This window comes from Microcebus murinus, chromosome 8 (genome assembly GCF_040939455.1).
Source record: "Microcebus murinus isolate Inina chromosome 8, M.murinus_Inina_mat1.0, whole genome shotgun sequence".
Classification (NCBI taxonomy): Eukaryota; Metazoa; Chordata; class Mammalia; order Primates; family Cheirogaleidae; genus Microcebus; species Microcebus murinus.
The window spans coordinates 10,296,184-10,320,950 of NC_134111.1; the positions used below are offsets into that span (position 1 = coordinate 10,296,184).

Below are 24,767 nucleotides of genomic sequence, written 5' to 3' on the forward strand. Positions count from 1 at the left end.
GAAAGGGTGGGGGGGAGACTCTGATCCTGGACAGTTTTAATAATGATAATGCAAGAAGAAAAATCACTCTCTGCCCTGTACTGGTCTCTAAAGAAATTCCAGTCAGTTATCCGAAGATGAAAAAACACTGAGAGTCAGAGGTTTCCCTTTCCTTTTTAAAACCAAAACAAAACAAAATTTAACTTGGCCTTGTTATCAGTGATCTGAATATAGGAAAAATGGGTATCTCCAGATCGTTATCTAAAATTCACTCTTCTATTTAGTAAGGACATCTGGTAGCTAATATGATTAATTATAAAACTTCTATCTCAATTTAGTTATCCCTGTAAGTTATTTAATATAGAAATAAGAAACATTTTTTAAATTATAGTCAAATAATTAATTGAAGCTTAATTGATATGCATCCCCAAAAATTCAAAGGGGAGAGAATGGAGAAAAGAATGAAAGAGGAAGTTGAAGCATCTGAAATTCTATTCTCTTCCTGTTTACACTACGAAGCAGCTCTCTTTTAAGCAAATCCTTCTATAATTTCAAAGGCTTTCTGCAAGTCCTTCAACTGGACAGGCTGAATCAAAATAAAAGGTTTAACAGCCATCACACTTTTGACTTTTTTTTTAATGATGAAAGGATTTACAATTCTAAATGTTGCTGTGTAAATTTCCCCCTTCCCTCCTAAACATCCACAAATTCCATTTTTTTAAATGAGAAAACAGATTTATGAGAGCACAGCACAGATAGATTTCCCAGCAAATGAAAAGAGAAAGTATTGTCTTTGGAAAAAAGAGATTTCTGGGAGCTCTGGAGATGTATGATAGGTGTTCACAGGGAAATCTGAATACCTGGCTGTTGACGTTAACATCGATGTTGGATCGAGGGGACAGCAAAGAACTGTTCTCCATCTCAAGCTGTTTGAGCTTCTCTGAGGCATCTTTCAATGCTGAAAAAAATGGCAAAATAGCCCCTCAGTCCACTGAGCTGTCATAGTTGTATGAGGATAGTTTCATTTTCTCAATACCAGTTTTCATCAATTAAAACTAATAATCCACATAAACGCAAAATACATTTTCTTTCCATAACCAGGCACCTGTCCATTAATTTGAGTAAGAGTTAATCCTAAGTAGGCACACTGCCCTTTATCTGCAGTGCTCCTAAAAAGCAACTGGATATAGAATCTCAACAGCATGTGTGGTTAAGAAGGTTTACCCAGCAAGAGACTTGAAAAGCAGAGAACACTTGTGACATTATTCCTTTCTTCCATAACCACAACACAAGCTCACGTCGAACCTCAATACTTTGCCATCTTCATTCCTTGGCCCTTACTATACACTACCTTAAATTAATATGGAGCAAACTGATGAAGGAGCTGTATTTATTCATTCACTGAGACAACATACTATATATTGGTACAATCAGGTGTGATGCAAAACAATCATTTTGTCTCCATAATGTTCTTCCTAGCTGCAAAATACATTATAAAGTCCCCTAACCATTGAAAAGATAATAATACATTAACCATAATTCATCTTTAAATGAACTCTAAAGTCATCATCCTGAAATAATCTTATTTTGCAGGTATTAATTTGGTATGAGTTAAAATTTTTATACTTATTTGACAAAAAAGTTGTTGAATGACTAATAATTTCTCAACAATCAGAAGAAGGAAACTCTGAAATGATGTCCTCTGGGTCAAAGGAATCTTCTAAAAGTGCTCATCAATTAACCTAGTGGATTCTCTCCCTGTCTGCACATTAAAATCAGAAGGGGAACTTTCAAGAAATACTCATTCCCTGGGCTTACCCTAGAATAATTATATCAGAATCTCTGGAAATAGGATTCTCGCACTGATAGTATTTAAAATTCTCCAGGGGATTTTAATGTACAATCAAAGTTGAGAATAACTAATTCAACACTGGTCATCTCATTTACTTAGTTGCCATCTCCTGGTTTTCTTACGCTTCAAATTACTTGATACAGAATTTTAACATATGATGTTGACACCACAAATGCTGATAAATTAGTACTTTTTTTTTTTTTAGCGGAAATAAAGCTTCTGCTACTTCTGTTTGTCTGGGGAACATCCTATCTGAGACATAGGATAAGCTGTTTTAAAAAGTTACTATTTGTATTCTGCAGAGACACTCTTGCGAGAAAAAAAAAAAAAGAAAAAAAAAGTTACTATTTGTAACTATTAATACTTACCTATGTCCATCAGGATACTGACATTACAACCAAAATAAAATACAGAATAAACTGGATAACAAGATTGAGACAGTAACAGTTAACATAAAAATGTCTACTTATTCTGAGTGACTTTGAGCAACTAAATCATATTCATGAAATTCACACTATTCAAAAATTTCTTTTGCCACAACCTCAAAAGCATTCAAAGTCTGCTTGAATACCTTCTGTATTGAAGAAGAGCTCACTAACTCTTAGGTATCTATGTCTATTATATGGCAGAAACTGTTAAATTCTTCCTTATACTGATGCAAAATCTACTTTCTTATACTTGCAAATTGCTCATCCAAGATTCACCAATAAAGTGCAATTAAAATAAAGTCTTTGATATATGAGACTTTCAAATATTTGGAGAGTTATGTCTCATTTGATCTTTTCTTCTCTAGGCATCTGCACTACCGTGTTACCCTAACCTAATAGAATCTGCTGAAAAGTATGAACTCAGTAAGTGTTTGCTGATACAATACTATTACAACACTGAAGAAATTAAACTATCTGAATTCATATAATAGACACAAAATGGAATGCAAATGAAATCAATATTGCCATCTCTATAAAAGAGACTATTTTTATTTTAACCCTAGAAATACTTTGCATTAAGCTATCTTGCTGAACCGAATCTTGAAGGCTTTGGTTTGCTATGTCTTACATCTTTTTAGTGACAAAGAGCAAGCATTTCTAACAAGAGGTAGAATCCAGGGCAGGGCTGTCAAAACTGGACTAACCAAAAGCAATTATTGCAGAGAAAGTACATGAGAAATAACAATGGAGAATGTTTTCTTAATCTAATAACTTCACAACTGCTCTTTAAAGAAATCAGATTAGAATATTATTCTGAAATTATCAACATAATAAGTTAAAGTTAATTCTTGTTTCCCTGACCTTACACTAACAAGCACAATTTAAACATGTTAGATGTCAATAAAAACAATCATGATGTACCTGAACATTTGTTTGTAGTGGTTGCTCAGGGAACAAGAGAATGAATTTTTAACACCACTTACCAGTTGAACTTTAGCATGTTCTATTAAACAGAAGCAGTGTGTGACTTCTCACTAACAATTCTTATTTCTAAATTACTAAATACCACTGCTGTATTCTATGCTCTTCAGAGACAACAGTGTACTCACTGGCAATTTTTCTATGAGTTGTTTAAAGATGGTGTCTAATTTTAGCCTGTGACAGAAATCAAAATTGGCAAGAGCCACATAAATACAAGCTGCTTTAAAATGAACATGCATTACCCCAAGAATCAATAGGAAACTTCTGTTTATAAACAGGTTATACTTTAATATCAAACCAAACTCACATATAGACATTTTCAATGAGCAATTTACTTCTGTCTTTAATCTTTGAAAAGATTTTTTTGAAAAAACAGCATTGTTTCTGCATTATTTCTTTTTGTGGGCCTATGCAATAACAAAACATTCATTCAACCCTGTGCCCTAGAAAATCTTTAAGGAAACTTCTATTCTTTTTAATTTGCGCTCAAGAAAATAAAAACCAGGCCGGGCGCTGTGGCTCACGCCTGTAATCCTAGCTCTTGGGAGGCCGAGGCGGGCGGATTGCTCAAGGTCAGGAGTTCAAAACCAGCCTGAGCAAGAGCGAGACCCCGTCTCTACTATAAATCGAAAGAAATTAATTGGCCAACTGATATATATATAAAAAATTAGCCGGGCATGGTGGCGCATGCCTGTAGTCCCAGCTACTCGGGAGGCTGAGGCAGAAGGATCACTCGAGCCCAGGAGTTTGAGGTTGCTGTGAGCTAGGCTGACGCCACGGCACTCACTCTGGCCTGGACAACAAAGCGAGACTCTTGTCTCAAAAAAAAAAGAAAATAAAAACCAAGTTTGAAAACTCTTAAATGTCTAACGATTTATAAATGGTACATGTTTAATAGCCTCAATTATGCTATCTTAAATATTTCAAAGTTCTCTTAAGTCAAAAAAGGGTAAGCAGGCATAACAAGTCTAAATTAAAGTTAGACTTTAAAAGTTCTTTAAAGTTATTTAGACTTTAAAAGTTCAACTATTACATAAAATATTCTTGGAGAAACTGACTTAAATATCTCATTTCAAAGGAAGATAAAATAAAAAGGTGCCATTGATATATTACAGAACATTTACTTACTCTCATATTCAACTTCAGGTTCCTCTACACCAGTTTGCCTGGTGGCTACATTAATTTCATCTAGTGCTTGGGATGCTTCCAGAGTGTCAGATGCTCCAATTACATCACCAATGGTTCTTTCCAATAAGTCTGGGCTATCTAGCAAATCAATATTCAAAGGCAAGCTGTAGAGGTAACAGAAAATTTATTTAGACCAACAAATTTATCATGAAAAAACTTAAATTATACTTTGTCCTCCATATCCATGGGTTCTACATCCATGTATTCAACCGACTGCAGATTGAAAATATTTGAAAGAACTAAAAATAACAATACAATGATAAAAATACAAATAAAAAATACTCTTACCACTATATACATAGAATTTACACTGTATTAGGTAGTGTAAGTAATCCAGAGATGATTTAGAGTATGAAGGAGAACGTGTATAGGTCACACCCAAATACTACATCATTTCATATAATGGACTTCAGCATCCAAGGATTCTCGTATCTAAGGAGCATCCTGGAATCAACCTCTCACAGATACAGAGAGACAACTGTACTAACAAAAATCTTTGTTGGGAAAAAATTCATGAAAGAGTTTGTATCTCAACTGACTTTATTCATCTCTTAAAATCCTTCTTAGGCTGGGCAGACTTCTTCTCCCAGCCAAAATGGAGTAAAAAGGACTGGTTTAGCCTCCCGCCTGAAATAACCTAAGGAGTAAAAATAAGCTATTTTCAAGACACTAGATTATCTGGCAACAAAATACAGTGATTCTGGGATTTGGAAAACAAATGCGGTGAGCCCTACAATTGCCTTCAGAGAATTTCTAGGCCACAGTGGTGGGGGGAATGAGGCAGAGCGTGGAAGACTCCCTTAGCTGAGAAGATGGGCTGACAGTCCAGGGACACGAAGGCAGCTAGAGGTCATAGGACAGAACGCCAGAGAAGAGAGAACAGCGCAAAGAGTCCTGGAGGTATGCAGAGGGTCCCTCTAAAGTACTCAGTACTGATGAGAGCATGTGTGTGAGAAAACTCCCCAAGGCTTGGAAAAGAACTACCTGAATAGATTAGAGGAAATGAGTGACATTAATACTGGGCCACAGTGCCTGTTTCCACAGACTAACTATAAAACCCCTAATTCACAGGACATTGAGAATTCAGGAAGACCCTGCCTCAGTAGTGGAGAAAAATTAACCCAAACTGAGCACTGCAACAGACCCACCTACCAAATCACAAAAACAAGAAGTAAAAGGATCAAACTGTTTCCAAGTAACCTGTCTGCATCAACAAACAAAGCTCAAGAAGATTTAGAGAAGACAAAAGTATCTAGTACCCAAAGTAAAATTCACAATATCAGACATCCATTCAAAGATTACCAAGAATGGAAAGAGGCAGAAAAAGATAACCCATACTAAAGAGAAAAATCAATCAACTAAAACTGACCCACAACTGACAATTAGCAGAGAAAAACATTAAAAGTTATAAGTGTATTCCATATGTTCTAAAAGTTAGAGACACAGAAGACATAAAAAAGACCCAAATCAAACTTACAGAGATGAAAACTACAGTATTAAGATGGAAACCATATTAGATGAGATTGAAAGCAGATTAAACAGAAAAAATACTTAACTTGAAGGCATAGCAATAAAAACTACCCCTCAAAAAAAACAAAACAAAACAAAAAAAAAAAAACAACCACTAAAAGAATCAGAGAGAGAGAGAAAGAAAGAAGAATATCATTTAGCTCTAGGACAACTTTAAGCAGTCTAATACTAACTGGAATCCCAAAGTGGGGGTGGGACAGAACAAATATTTGAAAAAATAATGGTTCAAAATTCTCCAAATTTGATGAGAACTAAAAACCCATGTATGTAAGAATCTCAGCTAACCCCAAACACAAAAAATGTAAAGAAAACTACACCAGACTTTATGCCAACAAATTCAACTTAGATGATATGAATAATTTCTTGAAACACATAAACTGCCACACCTCACTCCAGAAGAAATACAAAATATGAATAGACACATAAATTGAATAATTAAAAATTTGACCATAAGGACCTCAGGCCCAGATGACTTCTCTGGTAAATCCTATCAAATATTTAAAAGAATTAACGCCTGGCCAGGCGTGTTGGCTTATAACTGTAATCCTAGCATTTTGGGAGGCCAAGTTGGGAGGACTCCTTGAGGCCAGGTGTTCAAGACCAGACTGAAAAAGACTGAGACCCCCCATCTCTACCAAAAAACAGAAAATTAAGCAGCCGTGGTAGCTTGCACCTATAGTCCTAGCTACTCAGGAAAGCTGAGGCAGGATTGCTTAAGCCCAGGAGCTTTACATATTTTTTAGAGCATTTTTGTAAAACCACAGATAAGTCAAAAATTTGAGTTATTTTCAAATATGAGTTCTGTTGTGGAACCAGTGCAGTGCAGACAGTTCAAAATATCAACGAAGTCTTTGGGGAGGATGTGACTAATGAACACACAATACATTGATGGTTTCAGAAGTTCTATTCTGGGGATTTTCATCTTGATAATGAGCCATGTGGGCGACCTGAGACCAAGGTGGATAAAGATGAGCTGAGAGCTGTAGTGGAAGTGAATCCATCTTAACCTACTTGTGAATTAAAAGGTTTGACGTTACTATTCCAACAATATTGGACCATTTAAAACAAATTGGTGTTGGACCATTTAAAACAAATTGGCAAGGTAAAGAAGCTGGATAGATGGGTATCGCATGAATTAAATCAGCATCAGAAGAGAAATCATCTTTGAAGCTTGCCTTTCTTTGCTGTCATGACATAAAGGCAAATAGTTTCTACGATGTATTGTTACGTGTGACAAAAAATGGATTCTTTTTGACAATCACACACATGTTCAACACAATGGCTGGATAAAGATGAAATGTCAAAACACAGTCCAAAACTGAACATTCATCAACAAAAGCTAATGGTGTCTGTTTGGTGGTCCAGCGCTGGTATTATCTCCTACAGGTTCATGAAACCTGGTCAATTACAGCAGATGTCTACTGCAAACAACTGGACAAAATGATGAGGATTCTCATGATTAAGCAGCCAAGACTGTTCAATAAAGACCAGCCAATCCTCTTGCAAGACAATGCTCATGTTGTGACTACATGTCACACAAACAATACTGCTCAAATTGTAGCAGCTGCACTTGGAAACTTTCTGTCATCCACTGTATTCACCAGACCTTGCACCAATTGACTACCACTTCTTCCAGCCTTGGACCACATTTTGCAAGGAAAAATATTCAATTCTGAACAAGCTGTGCAAAAACGCCTTTCTCAATTTCACTGCCACTTGCTCTCCAGGCTTCTTTGCTGCTGGCATAAACAAGCTACCATTAAGATGGCAAAACTGTGTGGATAGTTTAGGTGGATACTTGTTTGAGATATACTAAACTTCTGATTTTATCTTTTTTTTGTAGAGACCGGGGGGGGGGGGGGGGTGTGTCTCACTCTTGCTCAGGCTAGTCTCGAACTCCTGAGCACAAACGATCTGCCAGCCTCGGCTTCCCAGAGTGCTAGGATTGCAGGTGTGAGCCACCACACCCAGCCTAAACTTCTGATTTTAAAATCATATGTTTCATATTTAATGACCTAATAGAAAAATTAGTTGGGCATTGTGACACGCATCTGTAGTCCCAGCTACTCAGGAGACTGAGGGAAGAGGACACTTGAGCCCAGGAGCTGGAGGTTGCAGTGAGCTATGATGATGCCACTGCACTCTACCCAGTGCAACAGAGTGACACTCTGTCTCAAAAACTGGTCAACATTGTGATGAAAGTAAAAAAGGCTGGGAACTGTTCATGATCAAAGAAATACGAAAAATGAATTGAAATTTTGACTGAATCTTCAGTCAGGAGGAAAAAGAGGGCAGTTATTTAAAAATTTGGGAAAATTGGAATATGAGCTATATATTACAGTATTATATCAATGTTAAATTTCCTGAGGTGATAAATGTATCATATAAAAGAATCTGTGATTTTTGGAGATTCATGCAAAGGCATTTAGGAATGAAATACTATTGTCGTATTATGATTCTCAGTTCAGCCAAGAAATTAAGATAAATGCAAGTATGGTAAAATATTAATAATTGGTGAATCTAGAGGAAAGGCAGATGGCTATTCATCTACCATTCTTTCAACTTTTTTAAGTTTTCCAAAATAAAAAGTTGGGAGGGAAAAAAAAAGGATGTATGTGCTTCCCTTCAGCCAAGTGTAAATGCAACTTTAAGCCCATTCAATGAACTCCAAAAAGTGCCAAGGTCAAATGACCCAAGTAGTAAAAGTATACTTATGGCCAGAAACTGAGCCAGAAATGAGGAGAGAGAAGAAATAAGTTGGAAGAGGTGAAAAATAAGTATATTGCCTATGCTGGGGAAGCAATAGGTTTAATGAGGGCCTCTGAGAAAATGCACTGATGTGAAGCACAAAAAACCTAGCCTTTCCACATATGCCACATTGCTAAATTACAGCAGAATCACCCAAGTGTTTGTCCCCTTTCCTCTTCCTTCTTCTTCATCCCTGAAAGTACCATGAGAATAAGGGGAGAAAATAAAGATTAAAAGAATGAACCACCACCACCTTCATTCTCCATTATAGGTTTTGAGGGGGTGGGGGGGAGAAATCTTTAAATTGGATATAAGAACTGAATTTTCTGTAACTTAAAATGTTTCAATGATTAAAAATAATATGATTCTTATATCTACAAATGATGAGCCAGGAAGGGGGAAGAAAAATTGGCCTTGTATGGATGAATACAGTAATTAAAAGAAAAATAAAGTAGAACATTCAGCCCTTTCCCAAAATAGTGATGAACTCCCAGGAATGAACTGGGGCTCAAGCCAGGGGGCACTCAAGGTGCTGAGAGTGAAAATAGGTACTGGAATAAAAAATGCAGCCCCCTGGGGCAAATGAGACCCAAAACACTTCATGTGAGGCAGTGAACAAGAGTCACATTCACTACTTCAAACCAGGGGACTGTATCTCTTCTAGACAAGAACAGAAGCTGAAAAAGCTCTATTTCCAAGTCCAGACTTTCAAAAGAAAGTACTTGTCTGCAATGAAAAATCAGAAATATTGTGCAACAAAGCTATGCACAGTGGCTCATGCTTATAATCCCAGCACTTTGGGAAGCTGAGGTGAGAGGATCACTTAAGCCCAGGAGTTCAGAGGCTGAAGTGAGCTATGATCCTGCCCCTGCAGTCCTAGGTGACATAGTGAGACCTCATCTCAAAAAAAAAAAAAAAAAAAAAGAAACAAACACCAGATCACTATATCCTAGGCCCAATGACTGGAGGCAATTTCTCTGAAAGATCCTAGTATAAAACCTCTTCAAAGCTGAGAAAAAGTGAGTCTGGGGAAATTTTAAAATAGGTAAGAATGAACATGATAAGAAGGAAAGAAAACAAACCTGTTTAAAACAAGGCAATTTGAATTCACAAACAAAAAATTACAAAGCACATAAAGAAATCTGATGGTGGCAAAGTGTGGTGATGGCTCATGCCTATAATCCTGGCACTTTGGGAAGCCAAGGCAGGAGGATCACTTGAGCCCAGGAGTTTAAGATCGCAGCGAGCAATGATAATGCCACTGCACTCTAGCCAGGGTGACAGACGGAGACTCTGACACACACACACACACACACACACACACACACACACACACACACACACACAAATCAGATGCTAAGACAGACAACCAACATACCCAAGAAACAGGAACATTTATAGCTAAGGAAGTAGAAAGGATAATTCAATCTAAAAAGGAATTCAAAATAAGTATATTGAATGTGCTAAGAGATAATATACAGCATCAACAAGACAGGAAAGGAGGTTGTGAAACGGGAACAGTAGATTCTGAGAAATGAGAAATTAAATGAGTCATTAAATATTCAAAAAAGGTATGTAGTAATACCAGACAAAAAATTATTGAATTCAAAGATAAAAATTAGAAGAAAAAGGTAATAAAGACATAGTAAAGAAGATGGCGGTGGCTTGTTGGTTGACCGAGAGGCTGACTTGAAGGCCCTAAAAAAAAGTAAAAGAGGCTGGGAGTCGTCCCCTCCCTGCTTCTCACAGCTCTGGGAGCCCAGCAGAAGTGTTTTTTGTTTTCTTTTAATGAACAAGTAAACCACACAGATTGTCAACATGGGACGGAGATCTACATCATCCACCAAGAGTGGAAAATTTATGAATCCTACAGACCAAGCTCGAAAGGAAGCCCGGAAAAGAGAATTAAAGAACAAAAAACAGCACATGATGGTACAAGCTGCAGTTTTGAAGATGAAGGATCCCAAACAGATTATCTGGGACATGGGGAAATTGGATGAAATGGAATTTAACCCAGTGCAACAGCCACAGTTAAATAAGAAAGTACTGAAAGACAAGCGTAAAAAGCTGCGTGAAACCTTTGAATGTATTCTACGACTCTATGAAAAAGAGAATCCAGATATTTACAAAGAACTGAGAAAGCTAGAAGTAGAATATGAACAGAAAAGGGCTAACTTAGCCAGTATTTTGATGCTGTCAAGAATGCTCAGCATGTGGAAGTGGAGAGTATTCCTTTGGCAGATATGCCACATGCTCCATCCAACATTTTGATCCAGGACATTCCACTTCCTGGTGCCCAGCCACCCTCCATCCTTAAGAAAACCTCAGCCTATGGACCTCCAACTGGGGCTGTTTCTATCCTTCCTCTTCTTGGACATGGTGTTCCACATTTGACCCCAGGCAGAAAACCTCCTGGCCCTCCCCCGGTCCACCTCCTCCTCAAGTTTTGCAGATGTATGGCCGTAAAGTGGGCTTTGCTCTAGATCTTCTTTCTCGTAGGCGAGATGAAGACATGTTATATAGTCCTGAACTTGCTCAGCGGGGTCACGACGATGATGTTTCCAGCACCAGTGAAGATGACGGCTATCCTGAGGACATGGATCAAGATAAGCATGATGACAGTGACACTGACAGATCAGATGGAGAAAGTGAGGGGGATGAATTTGTACATCGTGATGATAATGAAAGAGACAACAATGAAGAAAAAAGTCAGGTCTAAGTGTACGATTTGCAGATATGCCTGGAAAATCAAGGAAGAAAAAGAACATGAAGGAGCTGACTCCTCTTCAAGCGATGATGCTTCGCATGGCTGCTCAGGAAATCCCTGAGGAGGGACGGGAAGTAGAGGAATTTTCAGAGGATGATGATGAAGATGATTCTGATGACTCTGATGCAGAAAAGCAATCACAAAAACAGCATAAAGAGGAAGCTCATTCTGATGGCACATCTAACTGCTTCTTCACAGCAGCAGACTCCCCCACAGTCTGTTCCTCCTTCTCAGATACAAGCACCTCCCATGCCAGGACCACCTCCTCTTGGACCACCACCTGCTCCACCTTTACGGCCTCCTGGACCACCTCCAGGAGCTCCTCCATTCCTGAGGCCACCTGGAACGCCAGGACTCCGAGGGCCTTTACCTCGACTTTTACCTCCGGAACCACCACCAGGCCAACCCCATGGCCCTCCCCCAGGTCCACCTCCAGGTCTGCCTCCTGGTCCTCCTCCTCGGGGACCTCCACCAAGGCTACCTCCCCCTGCACCTCCAGGTATCCCTCCACCCCATCCCGGCATGATGCGCCCAACTTTGGTGCCTCCACTTGGACCTGCCCCCCCCTGGGCTTTTCCCACCAGCTCCCTTGCCGAACCCTGGGGTTTTAAGTGCCCTGCCCAACTTGATTCAGCGACCCAAGGCGGATGATACAAGTGCAGCCACCATTGAGAAGAAAGCCACAGCAACCATCAGTGCCAAGCCACAGATCACTAATCCCAAGGCAGAGATTACTCGATTTGTGCCCACTGCACTGAGAGTCCGTCGGGAAAATAAAGGGGCTACCACTGCTCTCCAAAGAAAGTCAGAGGATTCTGCTGTGCCTCTTGCCAAAGCAGCCTCCAAATCTGGTCCTTCTGTTCCTGTCTCAGTAAAACCTAAGGATGATATGTATGAAGCTTTCATGAAAGAGATGGAAGGACTACTGTGATAGATTTTGATGCCAAAACAGGCTTCTGTTCATAACAGTGGCCCATGAAGAAAGATGCTTTTATTAAACTAAGGTGAAAGAACTGCTTCCACTGTCAGGGTATTTTCTAATTTCAGTTCAAGGAATATCCTAAAGTTTAGCCTTGTTCAGAATTTACTGCATTAAGAGAGAGAGTATTTCATTCAGAATAGATTGCTTATTAAAGCTGTGCTGCTAACATCCATTCCCTTTCATGCCACCATTTTCATCCCAATTCTCCTCCAGTTCTTTGGAAATTTGTGATCAGGGGGATCTGAGTTCCATATTTGTTTTGACTCTCTTCTTGTGTGCTGTGGGCACTGGAGTAGAGATTTCTGAAAAACCAGTTTATTTCATCTTGCCTTTTGTGTTCGAGTTATTTTTAATATTTTCCTGTAAATATTTTGTAATATTTTACTTATAGTGAAATGGATCACAATGTCATTTCCTATTAATACAAAGCAGGATATGTGGGAAGAAAATGTACAATTCTTTGATTAAAATTATTTCCCAATGACCTAAACTTTGAGTGTTTCATGGAAAAAATAAATTTTCTACACCAAGAAAAAAAAAAAAAGACATAGTAAACATGGAAGAGACTGATATAGATTAAAAGCTGCAACATATATTTAATAGAATTTCCAGAAGGAAAAACAGAGATCATGAAAGAGAAACATTATTAGAAGGGATAATGACTATAAAGTTTCCAAGAAAGAAGACATTTATGAGGGATTAAACACTACATATTGGCCGCACATGGTGGCTCACGCCCGTAATCCTAGCACTCTGGGAGGCCGAGGCGGGCAGATCGCTCGAGGTCAGGAGTTCGAAACCAGCCTGAGCAAGAGCGAGACCCCATCTCTACTATAAATAGAAAGAAATTAATTGGCCAACTAATATATATAGAAAAAATTAGCTGGGCATGGTGGCACATGCCTGTAGTCCCAGCTACTCAGGAGGCTGAGGCAGCAGGATTGCTTGAGCCCAGGAGTTTGAGGGTGCTGTGAGCTAGGCTGACATGACACTCTAGCCTGGGTAAGCAAGACTCTATGTCAAAAAAAAAAAAAAAAACGAAAAAAACACTATATATTAAACACACAAGTTTTACTTCTATATTGACAGGATAAGGACCCAAAATCACATTCACTCATAAGAAACAAAAAAAGGAGGAAGAGAGGAAAATCACTTTGAAAGTAGTGAAATAGATGAGCAAATGGCCATTATTTGGAAAGACTGCATCAATCTAAAACATAACAGTAAGGAAAGCTTAGGAAAAAAATAAGTCTCTCCACAGAATATGAACAGTTACAAATATTTCTCTCCCATTCCACAGGCTGTTCTTCTACTTTCTTGACGGTATCCTTTGAAGTACAAAAGTTTTAATATTTGACAAATTCCAATTTATTTTTTCTTTTGTCACATGTGCTTCTAGTGACGTATCTAAAAAAACACTGCCTGGTCCAAGGTCAAAAGAATTTACACCTATGTTTTCCTCTAAGACTTTTATAACTATTAAATTTAGGTTCTATTTGGAGTTAATTTTTTTTTTTTTTTTTGAGACAGTGTCTCACTTTGTTGCCTAGGCTAGAGTGAGTGCCGTGGCATCAGCCTAGCTCACAGCAACCTCAGACTCCTGGGCTCAAGCGATCCTTCTGTCTCAGCCTCCCAAGTAGCTGGGACTACAGGCATGCGCCACCATGCCCGGCTAATTTTTTCTATATATATTAGTTGGCCAATTAGTTTCTTTCTATTTATAGTAGAGACGGGGTCTCGCTCTTGCTCAGGCTGGTTTTGAACTCCCGACCTCGAGCAATCCGCCCGCCTCGGCCTCCCAGAGAGCTAGGATTACAGGCGTGAGCCACCGCGCCCGGCCTGGAGTTAATTTTTTATATGATGTGCGATAGAGGTCCAATTTCGTTCTTTTCTGTGCGGATGCACAGTTGTCCCAGCACAATGTTCAAAAGCATAACTGTCTTAGTATCCACAAACTGGGGGAGAAGCAGTGTATCAACAATAAAAGGAACACAGTTTGATATTTCCTAAAGATCTGGAAAACTACACAGGAGTATAATGAATGAACAATCTCCACAAGCATTAACACAGATGATTCTCAAAAACAGAGCATTGACCAAGTTACAAAATCATGCAAGAGCATGATTTAGCTTATACAAAGTTCAAAATCAGGCAAAAATAATTAGGGATATAACACACACAGTAAAATTACTATTAGAAAAGGAAATTATTGAGATAATTCAGAATTTCTCTTGGGGAGAAATGGAAGGAAACCAGATTAAGGTCACAGAAGGAAGCGGTAAATTTCTAACTTTAATCTGAAGAATTATATTCAGACTAGACCTACATGTTTTATAGACTCATAAATACATATTTCACAATAAATTTTTTCAATAAAGGCAAACAAAGTATTTTTAAGGGTAACATCCAAGATATTTTTGTTATTTTCTATAAGAAGCTTTAATGGGGAAAACCCCTTTGAATCTCTTTATATTATCCAAATTCCCACTTGAAACTGAGTTCACAAATATAGCTGTCTATTTTGACATTTATTTTTTTCCATAGTAACAAAGATTTATTGTATATCTATGAAAATTGTCCTTCTTTTGGGAAGAATCATCATTTTCTTCATTTTTAAGTTTCAGGTTTAGGACTAAGGTCCCTAAATTTGAGGGAAAGAACCAGGTTGGTGCAGCAGACTCAACTACCTCCTCTTCAAGGGAACCATATAAGAAAAGGAAAGAGCACTGTAGATGACTGTGAAAGCTTAAAGAGTGAGAATACTGGACAAATGTTTCTTCTAAATTATAAATCTGTGTTGATGGGCATATAATGTAGAAGAGACATCAGACAGCAGCAGAGGAGCAAGGGCAATGGCTAAGAGGCTAGGTGAGAGGGTAGGGCTGACAGAAAATGGAAACAGGTGGGAGCAGTAAAGATGGTAACAAGCAGTAGATCTGCACATATTTTGAAAATAGAACTGACAGAATTTACCAACTCTGGAAGGTATCCGAAGTATGAGACAAAGGAGTAAGATGACTGTAAGGTGCCATGGTCTAAGCCAGTGCTTAGTAGGAAATTTGAGTAGGAATCAGAATCTCTAGGAGGGCATGTTTAACAGATAGTTGAGACTCACCTCCAGTGTTTCCAACTCAGCAGGTCTAGAGTAGAGCCTGAGACACTGGCCTAGCAACAGGAAAAACAGAACTGCCATTTACTGAGCTAGGAAAAACCACAGAGATGGGAAAACCACAGGAGTCAAGAGATACCAAGTTGTTTAATTTTGAACATATTAATATGGGGTACCCCAATCTTACCTCCCAGTATTTTCCAAAAAAAATCCATGGCCTCAATCTAATTGTGTAAAAACACCACACAAACCCAAATTGAGGGATTCTCTATAAGGTATTTGACCAGCACTCTTTGAAGCATTGTTAAGGACATGGAATGACTGTCACCGACTGAACACATGACAGGACCTTGGGTCAGATACTAGAACATTCCTGGAAACACTGGTGAAACCTGAGTAAGTTTAGTTATTGGTGCTGTACCAACCTTAATTTCTTAGTTTTGACAATAGTACCATTATACTACTGTTATGTGAGATGTTAACATTAGAGGAAGCCTAATCAGGCAGGGAGGTTTGAGAGCTTCTGCTCTATCCCTGCAACTGTTTTGTAAGCCTAAAATTACCTCAAAGTCTTTACAAAAAATGAGGTGCCTATATTAGATGCCTAAGTTGAGATATCAAATAGGAAGCTGAATACGTAAGTCTGGAAATAAAGAGGTCCATGCTGATGACATAAACCAAGAAATTACCAATGTACAGATGGCATTCATAATAAAACCATAACACTAGATGAAATTACCAAGAGATATGTTGTTACAGAAAAGTTCCTAAAACAAAGTTTAGGGGTAAGGGAGATAAGCAGGAACTATCAAAGGGGACTAAAAATCATGGCTAGGGAAGTTAGAATAAGAAGGAAGTTAGGATAAGAGTTGTATCCTTAAGCTAAGTGAAGAAAGTATTTCAAAGGAGGAACTGAGCACTGTTTTAAATGCTAATTGACTGAAAATAGAAGATAGGATTCGAAATGTGGTCATCTGTGACCTAACAAAGCTATTTTGGTGGAGTGGTAACATAACACTACTAGCTCATGAAGAGAAGGGCCTTGATATGGATTTAAACAATGCACCTCTTGAAGACACTTCAACTTCCATCCCTTGCAAAATTGTTGTACGATATGTTAATACTGACCTTATTAGAACAAGACACTTAATGCCACCTGCTGGAAAACCACTGTGATAAGCATGTGAACATTGTCCACTTAAATGTGGCACTCCTGTGCAGTAAACAACCTGCCCAATCATACCTAGTCCCTTTGCGTCATGGGTAGGATAAAGTCTTAATAGAAGGGGCTCAAAAGAGATTAAGAGAAAGAAATAGCAAGTATAGACAATTCTTTCAAGGCAAAGAGTTCTGCTATCAGTGGAATAAAGAAATGGGGGAATAGCCAAAAGGAGAGTTGGATTTAAGGGAGGTTTTTTAATGATGTGAAATATCATAGGATAATTGTGTGCTGATGAGGATATTCCAGTGGAAAGGGAAAACTGATGATCTAGAACAGAAGGGAGAATTGCTAAAATGATGTTCTTGAGTAATTAGTGGTCAGAATCAAGAAGACCAGTGGAGAGGTGGGCTTTATACAGAGTATGGAGGGCTCACCTAGAGCAATAGCATGGAAAGCAAAGAATATATTCCTAAATGCAGACACATTTATGGTAAGAGGGTAGGAGTGTACAGAGATCTGATTGCTTATTTTCTTAATAAAATAGGAAGCAAGGTCGCCAGCTAAGATGAAGAGTAAGAAGTGATGAGGTGGTGGAGTTTTGAAAGAGAAGAAATATAGCCCAGCATAGTGGGAGAATAAACAGATTAAGGAAATGTGGTGGTAAGATATCAGGCAGCACTAAAGGCCCACTCTATAATGCTGTATTTCATATAACACCATCTATTTTCATATATAGCACTCGATTTAATCAAAATTAAATTCAGGATTTAACCAAATGAGTACAATAGGGAAGGGTCAAAAAATGAGAGAGTATATGCAAGGAGTAATTATAAGTGAATGTGTGTAAGGAAGTGAGGTCCAACGAGGTACTCTGGTAGGTGTTCAACAAATAATGAAGCAAATAAAAAAAAAAATTATCAATACAAGACTCCCAAATTCTTTCACTTAAAAACTTGCCATGAATGCCCCAGGCCTCCTTACCAAATCCAGACAACTCAGACTGATATTCAATGTCTTTACACTCTATTCAAATCCTTTTAACTTTTACTGCCCCAACATGATTATGAAATTCCAAAGCGATAACCTGGATATTCTAGAGTACCCAAATCTTCCCAGGTCTTTCTAAAGACATCCAAGGGTCTTTTTTTTTTTTTTTTTTTTTTTTTTTGAGACAGGGTCTCACTTTGTTGCCCCAGGCTAGAGTGAGTGCCATGGCGGCGTCAGCCTCGCTCACAGCAACCTCAATCTCCTGGGCTCAAGCGATCCTCCTGCCTCAGCCTCCCGAGTAGCTGGGACTACAGGCATGTGCCACCATGCCCGGCTAATTTTTTGTATATATATTTTTTAGTTGGTCAATTAATTTCTTTCTATTTTTGGTAGAGACGGGGTCTCGCTCAGGCTGGTTTCGAACTCCTGACCTTGAGCAATCCGCCCGCCTCGGCCTCCCAAAGTGCTAGGATTATAGACGTGAGCCACCGTGCCCGGCCTCATCCAAGGGTCTTGCCGAGTGTGTCCCCAGAAAGAATTAATGCAAGTTGTTAAACATAGGTTTTATGTGCAAACTCCTAGAGAGTTGACAATTAAATAATTCCTGAAGCTAATGGCTGAGCTGCAAACATAGCTTTGTTGTAAGAAACTCTTCTGTATAACAATATATATTCTAATGGTATGCTATTCCATAATTTCTCTGAATATTCTCTAACTCTGCAGTCCCCAACCCCCAGGCCTCAGACTGGTACAGGTTTGTGGCCTGTTAAGAACTGGGCCACACAGCAGGAGGCTAAGTGACAGGCAAGAGAGTGAAGCTTCTTCTGTATTTACAGCCACTCCCCATCGCTCGCATCACTGCATAAACTCTGTCTCCTGTCAGATTTTCGTAGGAGAGCAAACCCTACTGTAAACCAGGCAAATGAGGGATCTAGGCTGCATGCTCTTATGAACATCTAATGCCTGATGATCTGGTGCTGAGGCAGGGATGCTAGCACTGGGGAGCAGCTGCAAATACAGATTATCATTAGCAGAGAGGTTTGACTGCACAGTAAATGTAATGAGCTTGAGTCACCCCGAAGCCTTCAGAAAAACTCTTCCATTAAACCGGTCCCTCAAGCCAAAAAGGGTGGGACTGCTACTCTAACTAGTTCCACAAGGTAAAGTCAGCAATCGCCTTCCTATTATCATCTGTTATTTTTCATTCTTCTACTATACAACTAATAATTTATTAATAAAATGTTTCATTTATTATTAACAATGATTAGTTACATCTGTAGATGAAAGCCTTTTTAAGGAATCTGCAATTTCTTATAAATCCTAACCACACATTAGATCTCAATTCTTCTTTATTAAAATTAGTTAAAAACAAAACAAATGAAACTTCTGTTCACAAAAAAGAGCTACAGTTGTGGAACCTGTTTTGAAGAGGAGGAGGTACAGGTTTATTACACCACTAAGGGAGTCTTTAGTCACAATCCTTGGAGAATGTTATTCTCCAACTCAGATCTCTCTTCTTCATGCCAATATAAACACAATGCTGGCCGGTTGTCAGGAACAAAATGTAAAATATTCACTCAAGCACCACCACCTGCAACTAAGGCCACAGCTTGTTAAGAACACAAAACCTTAGGGTAATTATGTAATAATAAAGTTGTAAAAACAATTCCTTCAGGAAGAACAGGAACACTTGTTTTTCTAATTCAGTATAAAAATAAAATGTATCAATAAAAAACATAGAAAACTTTTTTCCTTTCATCGATTTCTTTCACTAATTCTTTAAAAAAGCTAATAGGTAACTCTCTCCCCACAGCCAAAAGAGCTCAAAACAGCTTAAGTGTATTACTACATTAGTAAAGGTCCAGAATTGAGGAAAGAAATGAAGCTCCTTAATATGTTTTACACTGAAAGTGACATTTCATGTCCTAATTTCTATACTACCAAGGTTAATGTAACTGAACAAGATTCAGTTCTCATGATGATTTCATGTGACTAAAGTAAAAACAAAAAAAAAGATGAGAAATTTTATGTTTTGCAGAAGAGGGAGCTGAGAAAAAAATATACCGAAATTCACATGATTCATAATATCTAGAAAGGCTCTCACAAATCACATTTTATACATGGGGGGGATGGACTCCCACAGGTAGGTGGGGAGAGGGAAGGAGAGAAAGAGTTGTTTGCCCACCACAAAAGTATCTTCAAATTCTAGTCCTTATGCAAAAGCATCTCACATGCAAGCATTCACAACAATTCTGGAAGCAAGATGTAATTGATAATGTGGTATAATTTATACTGAAATATAGGATGGAAGTATGTGATAGGAAAGAGATTAAGTGTTATTGGCACAAGATGATTTTATTTTTGAAGATACATTTGACAAGCCCTAATTCCAAATATTAAAAAATAAACCAATATAACTTGGTATTATTTTGAAATTCAATGTTCAAAGCCTAACACAAAATAACGGCCTTTCAAAGAAATGAACTATGGTTTAGAAATGAAGAGTTTTCCCTGAACCAAAAAATAGACTGAGGCTCAAACAACTATTACTCCTACCATCAGAGCATGCTGTAGTAATATGGGACAACCATATCCAAACTTTTTAGTTTACATTTATGAATGAATGTTATAAATAACATTTTTGGGGCAACACTTTAAGTAAACTCCCCTCCCCCAAAAACACCGATTTGAATTATACTTATATTACAATATTATAATGTTTGTATACTAGCTGCTTTTCAAAATATGGACATATTATATATACAGAACAAATAAAGTTTTTCTCTGTAAATTCATTTTAAAGTTTATTATCTATGATTATCCTATCAAGGTGAAAAAGGTTAGCTCTTACTCAGAGAAAAGGAAAAGAGAATGATTTGATGAGCTCGTTTAATTTTTGTGTGTGAACATGTGATGTTCACTACTTTTCCTGTTGATAAAACTGCAGTTGAAATATAACCTAATTCAAGATGTTAAAAATAATTATGTTAAATACAATGAGCCAAAGCACTGTAAGCTAAATAACATAATTCTGGAGTTCCGTGCTGATGACTCCCTTTGATCAGAGGATGGTGATACAGTAAGCTGTTTCTGGAGGGTATTTCCCTACTCTAGGATTTGTGGTCACTGACCCTTTATCCATAACAAAACAAAGGATATAAATAGGTTGGTAACTATTTTAGGTTGAGCTATTTATAAATTCCTCATAGCTTTGGAAACAACCTATATATATCCATCTTGAAAATATCAGTAAAAAGAACAAATATTCACACTATTTCATATGAAATGCAAAACATATGTGAGAACGTATATAAAATAGACAAGTTTGCTTCTACTACCATTCAGCCTTAGCCCTTTACTTCTGTCACCACCCCTCAAATCCAGTTTCTCTCATTAGGAATTTACAAATCAATTATTTTATAACAAGGTTTCCAAAGGGAAAAAAAAACTATGATGTGAATCTTCCAACACTTAATCAGTAGTGATTAACTCAAATTCTAAGCACAGAAATGGCTATTTTCAATATAAAATGAAGATCTTACTCTTCAATTATAAGACTTCCATATCTCTAAAGTTAAGATTCTGCTAAGATACATAGAAGGCATTGAGTCAGTGTCTGATCATCAGATTAAGAATAATTTCAAAGTGAGACTTTTAGGACTTTCTAAAAGACCAGGATAGCTCGTTATTCATTGTCTTTTTGGTTTCTATTATAGAAATAGTAGGTTCTTCAACGATATACATACTCATGAAATCTTTTCTAGAATGGCACAAACCAGAGCTTCTGTGCTTAAAATGTTATAATCCAAATTCTTTTCTTTTATACTTTAAGTGTCCATCCCTATACATTGATTATGATGAACTCAGAAGACTGAAACCTGTCTGCAAATTTCATTCTTTAAACATTTAGTTCTGCTTACTTATGTCTTCTATTGACAAGTTGTATTATATTTGTAGCAAAACGTCCAGTATTAAGAAGACCTCTGAAACATTTATCTTTGTTTAGCAGAGATGATTTCAGGGATAAAAACCAACCTTTGGTAACACATGATGGGGTAAATGAGTTAGGTTGTTTATAATGAATCTTCATTACCTTGAAGCATTATAAATTCTCAGAATATAAAATATCCTCAAATTTCTACATATATTAATAGTTTAAAAGTCTGGAAACTTTTCTAAAATCTGAAAAAAAAATTCATAAAAGAAGAAGAAATGCTCCCTTTACATACTTCCTATCCTTTTAAAAATGTACTTTTTCCAGCTAATTTGCCTCTGTGAATTAAACCAAAGAGCTTAAATAACAACATTCTAAAGTTCAAAAAGGAACAAAAATAGTAATACATATCCATCTGAAAGGTTTTGCCTTCAGAATTTTATTTTAAATATGGTAAAAGGCCAGATTATGAGACTATTGCAAATCTGGGCGATCTGACAGGCACATAAGATGAAATAGAAAAACCAGTAAAGTGCAAAGACAAAAGTAAACACATTTTCCATTTTATATAACCATTCAGTAGCAACATAACCATTCAGTTAACCATTCAAAAGTAAACATTCCGATTTCTCTTTCTACATGAATCACATTACTAATGTGATTACCAGACCTTTTGGCAAACTTAAAATATATATGCACATTAAAAAGTGGTTGTAATTAAAAATTACATTAATTAAAATTTTAGGCACTTAGAGCCAAGGGCAGTGGTATGCACCTGTAGCCCTAGCTAGTCAGGAAGAGTGGGAGGGGAAGGGGGTAAGGGAGGGAGGAAGAGAGAGAGAGAGAGGGAGGAAGAGAGAGAGAGAGGAAGAGAGGGAGATGGGAGGGAGGAAGAGAGAGAGAGAGAGGGGAGGGAGGAAGAGAGAGAGAGAGGGAGGAAGAGAGAGAGAGAGGAAGAGAGGGAGATGGGAGGGAGGAAGAGAGAGAGAGAGAGGGGAGGGAGGAAGAGAGAGAGAGAGGGAGATGGGGAGGGAGAGGGAAAGAGAAGAAGAGAGGGAGAGGGAGAAGGAGAGAGAAGAGAGGGAGAAGGAGAAAGAAGAAGAGAGGGAGAGGGAGGAAGAGAGGGAGAGGGAGAGGAAAAGAGAATGTATCCAACTGTCAGGTCAAAAACAAAAAAAAAAAGGGAGAGGAGAGAAAAACATCTTAGGCATTTAACTGAAATTAAGGCATGATCCACTTTAGAATTATTAAAGTGGTATATAAGAACACATTTTATAAAAATATCACAAAAAACTAATATATCATGCCTGAATGTGCTTCCTTTTGGGTGTCCTTTTCGTGTACCTGATTCTTTTAATCTCAATCAATTTGGATGGCATGTGGTAGAGTAATAATGGGCAGCTTGTTCACAAACAGAAACCTTCTAAGATATATTGAGTGATGTACTAACACACTAAAATCAAGAAAAACACTTCCACAATCACAATGGTATACAACCCTTTTCAACATAGAAACATTATCATTATCACTGATGGCATCTAGCTTCTTTAGATCCTTTTCCCTTTCACTGAAGAACTCAATTACTAACAACACTAAACAACTAGCAACTCAGTATAAATTCTCCTAATGTGATTGATCCTTTATAAACACCAGAAAATGTATACCATCAACTTGTATGACAAAGAGTCCCAATGCTTAAGAGGCTTAACACTCATATCTCAGTCATGGCTGCAGGGCTGGGAAAATGAACATCATGATGGATTCCTGCATTCTTCACATTGTGCTCATGGACAAAGTCAGTGTAGTTTCTATGTGCAGTCTGGGGCAAAGCCCTTGTGTTCCACTGGTTTCCACCACGTTGACAGCAGTCACTGGCAGCAGAGAGCCTGGATGGTTGGGGAGTGGGAGGGGAGCAAAGTTAGTCAATTGGAATAGGAGAAAATGGATGTGTGAGAGGTAATAAAGGAGAAAGGGAATGCGACTAGCATGCACCACTGCTATGAGTAGTTACCAGTATCTACTCCATGCAATGATAACATTCAAGAATAACAAACAGGGGTGGGATCCATGAAGTTACATGTAATAGAGAATTTTAATATGGAAATACATGTAAGTAGTCAGAATTAGTTAAGTGGAATAATTAAAGAAGAAATTTCTTAGAAGGCAAGACACTATCTGTCCCTGATGTTGCTACTAAAATCAAAGGCCAAAATGTTGTTTGGGGTCTAATAAGAAAAACGTATTCATAATGTACTTAATTAAAATATATGAAAAAAGAATTGTCATAAGGACAAAGGCTTATATGGAAAAGGGCAACTGTGAAAATCAGTCCACAAATTAAGTGATGTCACAAAACTGAAACATGGGAAACAAAATGTAGAAAGAGTATTTAAAAAAAAAAAAAAAACTACCCTCAGAGGCCATGTAATTTTATATCAATGTTCCCAATTATCAACAGAGAATCATTGCTCCTTCTATAATTAAAGTTCAAAGGATCACAAAATGAAACTCAACAGGTACAGATAATGTGATAAGATTATGAGCCTCCTCCAAGAAACAGTTAAATAAACATATTAGACACCTTTTATCACAGTGCTATAGAAAAGAACTACAGAACCATAAGAGTGAAATACGCATCCAGGCAATTCCTGGTTAGAACTGATCAGAGTCCTCGAGTAGAAAGAAAACATTTGCAAAGTTTCAGTAAATCAGGCCGGGCGCTGTGGCTCACGCCTGTAATCCTAGCACTCTGGGAGGCCGAGGCGGGCGGATTGCTCAAGGTCGGGAGTTCGAAACCAGCCTGAGCGAGACCCCGTCTCTACTAAAAATAGAAAGAAATTAATTGACCAACTAAAAGTATATATACAAAAAATTAGCCAGGCATGGTGGTGCATGCCTGTAGTCCCAGCTACTTGGGAGGCTGAGGCAGAAGGATCGCTTGAGCCTAGGAGTTTGAGGTTGCTGTGAGCTAGGCTGACGCCACGGCACTCACTCTAGCCTGGGCAACAAAAGTGATACTCTGTCTCAAAAAAAAAAAAAAAAAAGTTTCAGTAAATCAAAGTTTCGTGACATGACAGAAAGGGCAGCACATATTTAAAATAACTACAAAAGAATAAAAAA

General features: G+C 37.8%; 1 protein-coding gene and 1 pseudogene across 3 annotated transcripts in view; one reads left to right on the forward strand and one right to left on the reverse strand.

Annotated features, from left to right (window-relative positions):
- Positions 1–24,767, reverse strand: part of EPB41L5 (erythrocyte membrane protein band 4.1 like 5) — a 115,121-nt gene that overhangs the window by 24,188 nt on the left and 66,166 nt on the right. For 2 of the 3 annotated variants that reach the window (XM_012749757.2, XM_012749755.2), the window contains exons 17-18: positions 4,369–4,532; positions 840–937 (exon numbers count right to left, since the gene is read on the reverse strand). In XM_012749757.2, the coding sequence (XP_012605211.1) occupies positions 840–937; positions 4,369–4,532 (262 nt within the window). Of the gene's footprint in view, positions 1–839; positions 938–4,368; positions 4,533–22,057; positions 23,534–24,767 lie in introns of those variants that run through there. The other variant, XM_012749758.2, reaches the window with a different exon arrangement.
- LOC105858372 (WW domain-binding protein 11 pseudogene) lies at positions 10,368–12,404 on the forward strand (annotated as a pseudogene).